The sequence below is a fragment of the Colias philodice genome, chromosome 7 (assembly GCF_061535455.1).
Source record: "Colias philodice isolate Cphi_HAF_F1 chromosome 7, ilColPhil1 Martin Lab GWU primary, whole genome shotgun sequence".
Classification (NCBI taxonomy): Eukaryota; Metazoa; Arthropoda; class Insecta; order Lepidoptera; family Pieridae; genus Colias; species Colias philodice.
This window is the reverse complement of record NC_143092.1, coordinates 10,989,699-10,995,901: the sequence shown is the minus strand read 5'-3', so window position 1 is coordinate 10,995,901 and position 6,203 is coordinate 10,989,699. Positions and strand designations below refer to the sequence as shown.

General features: G+C 30.8%; 1 protein-coding gene across 1 annotated transcript; it reads left to right on the top strand.

The window, feature by feature from the left end:
- The first annotated feature begins 649 nt into the window (after positions 1-649).
- Positions 650-1,557, top strand: LOC149487358 (uncharacterized). Its single transcript, XM_089697154.1, has one exon. The coding sequence runs from the start codon at positions 880-882 to the stop codon at positions 1,507-1,509; it is 630 nt and encodes a 209-aa protein (XP_089553280.1). The 5' UTR covers positions 650-879; the 3' UTR covers positions 1,510-1,557.
- Positions 1,558-6,203: the final 4,646 nt, after the last annotated feature.

Here is a 6,203-nt window from a genome sequence, read left to right as displayed (position 1 = left end):
TGTAGAGGTAAATCTTTTTCCATTGGTTATATTGGTTTATACCTAATGCTTGTACAAAATATACATTGATACACATTGAAAACAATAATTGTTATTGTTGTAAAATAAGTTAATAAAGACAGATTAAAATTTTTAATAAGATGTATCATAACTATTAATTTTTACGCATCATTACCTCCTGTAAACATAATTAATCATGGTGGTATGTTTACAAATATAAGCTAAGCGTGTTTTGTACAAGACAGATTATAAAATGTCAAAACATATTACTTAATGACTTCTTGTTTGTTACCTACGCTGTGGATGCAAAAACAAGATTAAATGATTAGATATTGGAGATTTTAGTAAACAATTTTTCTTTATTTTGACTTATTAATTGCTATGCTTATTAATTGATAGTAAATAATTTTTAAGACAGCGTGCAATTAAAGAAACACATAAATAATTAATTCATCAAAAACAGAACAGATTAATGTGCCTACATAATATTAATAATTAAGTTATTTTCTTCACCAGATTTTCAGTTGGTACCTACATGATAAGTTAGTAATAATATGTTTAATACATGTAATTTTAATAATTTATCTCCTACAAATCTTAACTTTATATATTTTTACATTAAAATAAGTTATTTATCGCTAGAAAAATATGCAAAATTAACAACAAAAAATATAATCTTCTTAAGATAAAATATTTCAGATCCTACACAATACCCCACATTGAACCACAATAATTCACACCAATAACAAAAATATCGCAACCGGGAACCGCAATAAACAATACATTGTCACGCGTCGGTCCCGTTACGGCAGGTAAACAACCCTTCCCCTGGGGTGCGCACCCCAGGCCCCGCCCCTTTACTACAAAAATCGCGTGAGCATGTCCACGAGCATTAGTCACTTGACAACCCTCGAACAGTCAACATATCATACCATAATGGCCCTTTGGACGCCCTACGCTGAGGACACAGCCCTCGATCTATCCACGAAGTACAGAAGTGAATGTGTGCCGTATTACAACAGTTATTACCCAATGTATGTGCCAGTGCCGGAAACATCACCCTTATCGAGCTGTTCCAGCTTTGCTCCGATACCTACGAGCCCGCCTTTACGTTCAGGAATGATTTCCCCTCCTGACTCCCCAGTGTCCGTGAACGAAAGGAAGCGACCTAGCTACATGATGGATGTAGACTCGCTGTCCGACGACCCAGACTTCCAGGCCTTCGAAAGAGATGCCCTACGAGCTATGGCGGAAAAAAATGGTGGAACTTTACTCGGAAACAACCCGAGAATGCGCCGCGCAGTACAAACCAGCCAAAACGCCGACGATTCGTACAGAAAGCAAAGGGAAAGGAACAATTACGCGGCAAAACAGAGCAGAGACAGAAGGAAGCTTCGAGAAATCCATTTGGCGCTAAAAGTGACATATCTGAAAAACGAAGTCGCCAAATTGAAGAGTCAATTGGCTTCAAGAGCTTGCAGTAGATGTCAGCAGCCTTGTATTTGTTAGGATTATATTGTAATTAGATAGGATGTAATTTTGTATAATATTTCGCGTGCAATTTTGTGTATAAGATTATTTATTGTAAACTTAGTTTAATGACAGACTGCATTAGCTTGTAAGAAAATTAAATTATATGATATTCGTATAAAATAATATTATCTTTTAATTCTCACCCTCAAACTTTAATTATTAACATGCAATAAGCTTGTAAAGTTTATGAGAGAACCAATCTATTAAAAATATTAAATGTAATAGGACCTAGTAGAGCTAAAAAACATTAACAAATTGGTTCATGTAATTTTTCGTTCATTAAGGCTGCAGTCTAGCAAAATTGCGTTTTCAACAAGTTATTTGACAATTTTTTCCCGGCTAATGAAATGATAAACTGATTTTTTTTTTCTTGTTTATCAATTAGTGTTATATACGCAATGCGCGTGAATTTTTTCACATTTATAAAGTTACTTTATGTTACCTTAATCAGGCCTTCAAGATAAGTCTCTTTCCCCCAAAATCATTTCGAGCTAAGTTTGTGCACTCACTACGTTGCAACCGATTACAATTTACACAATCTGATCAGCGCATTATTATCCTTATATAGTCGTTATTAAAAACTGCTGAATACAATTGCCGAAAAACTTATGATTTTCTTAATTAGAACGTTATAAATTCATTAAATTTCCCATTTTTTGCCTCACAAAATCGATTGATAAATACTGCTAAAAGTTATTTTTTCCATTAATTTATTCGAGTTGGTTGAAGACCAATCAGTATTAATCCTTTAAAAAAATTTTTTTTTGAATTTTGATAATTCTTTAAATATTAAAAAAATATTTAAAATAATAAGGAAAAATCCTAGCGAATTTCTTTAGTCGCGCTCCTTGGGCCGGAGCGTTATGACGTGTGCTCTACGCTCGATTTTCCTTCATACCGAAGTGAAAGTTGCTCTACTTCATTAAATTTAATATTTTTGTTAATTGATTATTTTTATCTTAGTTTTGTGCAAATATTCGTATTTTTAAACATTTGATTTCGATATGGAAAATAAACGAAAAAAATACGCGTGTAACTACTAGAAAAAAAATTATCTTCGAACATAAAGTTAATGAAACCAAATAGATTGCAAAGGTGATTGGCAACAATTTCTTTATTTTACGGGGTGTCAGTAAAGGGATGTATATTTCTTTAAAACTAAAGTAAGCTCATAAATTTTCTTATAATATAATTTTTTTGAAGTTCCAAAAATGTTTATTTTTCGTTTGAGAAATACGAAATATAATATAAACTTGTATTGAGAACTTGAACTTCCCAAGTTCATCCGGGGAAATCCCCATACGGGGAAAATGATTTGTTTACTCCAAAATTGATCCGAGGTGTTTTAATTTTTTCTTCTAGTCATTTTCAACGTAGCGGCATGTTGTTTGATTATTAATTTTGTAACTTAAATACAGGATGTTGGTTTTATATTCTGATCTTACAGACGCGCTGACAAATTTTGTCCACCATTTCTAGTTTAGTCTACCAACTCTAAGTACCAATATTAAAACGAATATGGATTATCATCACATCATCAAAATTCAGTGGGGTTGAGAACTAAACAAACAGAAGTAACAGAGACGCGAAGAATAAAAAAAGAGGACGAAAACGATAATTCGTTGATGCTTTCCCTTTTCGACGTATTGTTAGGGTACATCACCAATCTGCAAAAAACAAAACTGATGATTCCCAATTGCTGATTAAAAATGAAAAACAAATAATCGACAACAGTGGTGAAAATTTGCTGATCACAATGAAACATCCTTCAGTGGTAGCAGATTTACTCATTTAAAATGTATCGGTGAACAGCGTAAAGGAGAGGAGGACAGGAAAACATTATGAATGTGGATGGTGGATTGTATACAGGGTGTAATCGATAAGTATGTGCAGGCGATTATGACGTTATTATTGCAGGTATCAAAAAACTTAAAACTGATATCGAAATTACTTTACCTAATGAGCAAAATGACAATAATAACTTTTTAAAAGTATAACGAGAAATATCTAAAAAATTTACTTTATACACTTGGGAGTGTATAAAGTAAATTTTTTTATCAAAAAGGGAAAATGGGACTAGTAGAAGTTAAATGTCTAATTCCGGCAAAAGACATGAATGCGGAAGATGCGGTTAAAAAAAATTTAATATTTGAAATACAATGCAAAAAATAACACTTTTGTCATAGATAAGAATCATGACTATTTTTTCCAAATTCAGGGACAACTAAACGTTGCAGAAGCAGAAGTCTGCTTATTTGCTGTTTGGACTGGAGTGAATCATTCGTTAAAAATAGAATATATAAAAAAAGTATGTAACGTTTAGGCAAAATAAAATGATGGACCATTATCAAGATTTTACATAAATTGCCTACTGTCAGAATTGATTGATTCGAGACTTCAGCATTCGATGCCCATCAAGGACCCATCCTATATCATTCAAGCGATTGAAAAAAAAGAGATAAATCCAGTGCAACCGATAAAGCATCAGAATGCTAGCAAAATATTTATTAGGTTTATCAATATAAATCTATATATTATACATAATATAATAAATCTGTAGAAGACGCGAAGACTGACATCCGCGCGGACGGAGTCGCGGGCGGAAGCTAGTCAGAAATAAATATCTTTTGTTTTCATTTGCGTATTTTTCTATTTTATAATTTTTTAACACAAACATTACATATTTTTTATTAAATACAAAATTTGTTTATCCGTTTTATTAGTTAAACTGAACAACTTTCACTAAGAAACTTAGGTCGAAAAAAATGTATAGAGTTATGCATTTTGTATGGAAAGCTTATTTTTTTTTATATTTCGTCCAAATTTCTTTGTAAAAGTTGATCAGTTATATAAACATGAAGTTGAAGATATCAATAGAAAGTATTCGCAAATTTTGTGTACTGATAAAAAAAAATCACCCGGTGTAATTTTCACGAAAATTGTTTCAAATTGTCATTTTTGGTACTTATTACGAATATTAAATTATATGAATGATTTAATTTTTAAAAATTAAGTGGAGCAACTTTCCCTTAGTACATTTGTATTATTTACATATAGGATGACAGGATGCATTTGTTTGCACTACTAGACCAAGCCCTTAAGCCTTCCTTTGATAAATAGCTAAAAAATGTAGTTATTCAATGAAATGTGAAAGATTTGACTTTAACTTAGACTTTTAATATAAAGTTACAGTAGAGATAGATTTTTATCAGTTAAATAAATGGATACACATAATATTAAGAAACAAATAAAATAACACGCCGCTAGCAATGAAACAATATACGGTACCAATAAAATTAAAATCCAACTTTACCGTTAATTTAAAAAAGTAAGAGATTATCAAATTAACAATAGTTTTAAAAGAAAAAAGCGATTATCCTTGCGACAAGTAATCCCTTGTGATGCAACAATAGTACAGGAATGTCACGGTGGTCTTCATTTTAAAGTATTGAAGACCAATGTACATACCAGAAATACGTTAAAACTTGGACCACCACGTTTAAGTTAAACTGTGGCTACACGTAAAAAAAACTTATTACATGATTAATTGAATAAACCAAAAAGTTTAAGCAAGTACTAACTATTTTTAATATTTTGAGTTAATATTGTGCCTATTGTGGGTCAATAGTATTTTTAAATTTTTGCCAAGTTATGACCATATAAGAATTAATTGATTGTTACAATAAGAATATCGTATTTAGATAAATTAATAATCTCAAATAAATGGTGTCTTTGTGTTTGGTTCTATTCTGTGTTTATAGCAAACTTGCAATGGATAGTTTTACGTCTAGACGTCTTATATACCTAACATACAAGGTACAAGGTAGTCACTATTATATAGCATAGTTTAAATCGATGCAAAACATTTTAACGAATATTTAAAACAGACATTAGAAGAGATTGTAACATAACAAAACCTCATACTTAAAAAAGATAAGGTTCTTTATTAATGTTTACAATAACAAGCTAAGTATCATTATTTTATAACTAAAAAATCTCAAACGAATGACTTAAAAACTGCAAAAAAACTGGGCAATATAGATAAAAACCCCATAAAAAGTTAGAAGCATTTTCACTACTGTAAGTTTTATGTGGGTTATAAAAATTCACCCCTGATTTGTAAAATGGGCGCGGCTTGCGCAAACGCAACCAATGGTGATTCAATAAATACATACATTGTTAGTTCGTTGTACGTTTATGTAATTTTGTTATGCAATTGATGTGCTGTGTGAAATGTATTTTGTTTCATTCTTTAAATAATAGATTTATATAGAGCACTATAGGGCCTTTTGTGCAAAATTTCTTAGTTTTAATTTACGTAGTTAGTAGGTATTTATTTACTGAATAAATATATATTTATAAGTTCACAAGTATCGGCAAAAAATTCAACGGACTTATGTTGAATTTTGAAGGTAGATAAATTACTATAACATTGTTATAACCCGTTATAATGACTACTTTGTCCCTCAAATGATTGAATATGTAAGTTTGTACCAGTTTTGAATGGGAAAATTTTTGTATAACTTTAAAAATGACCTATTGATACGATTCCTATGATAATTACATAAGCCCTTTTAATTACCAAATGCCATTCATTTATAATAACTTGGAGTATCATCAATTTAAATGTTATTGTTATATTTTAAGGCAACTATTGTAAAGGTATTTCC

Excerpts from the sequence above, each read along its gene's own strand:
- LOC149487358 (XM_089697154.1), top strand. The coding sequence starts at position 880 with ATGTCCACGAGCATTAGTCACTTGACAACCCTCGAACAGTCAACATAT.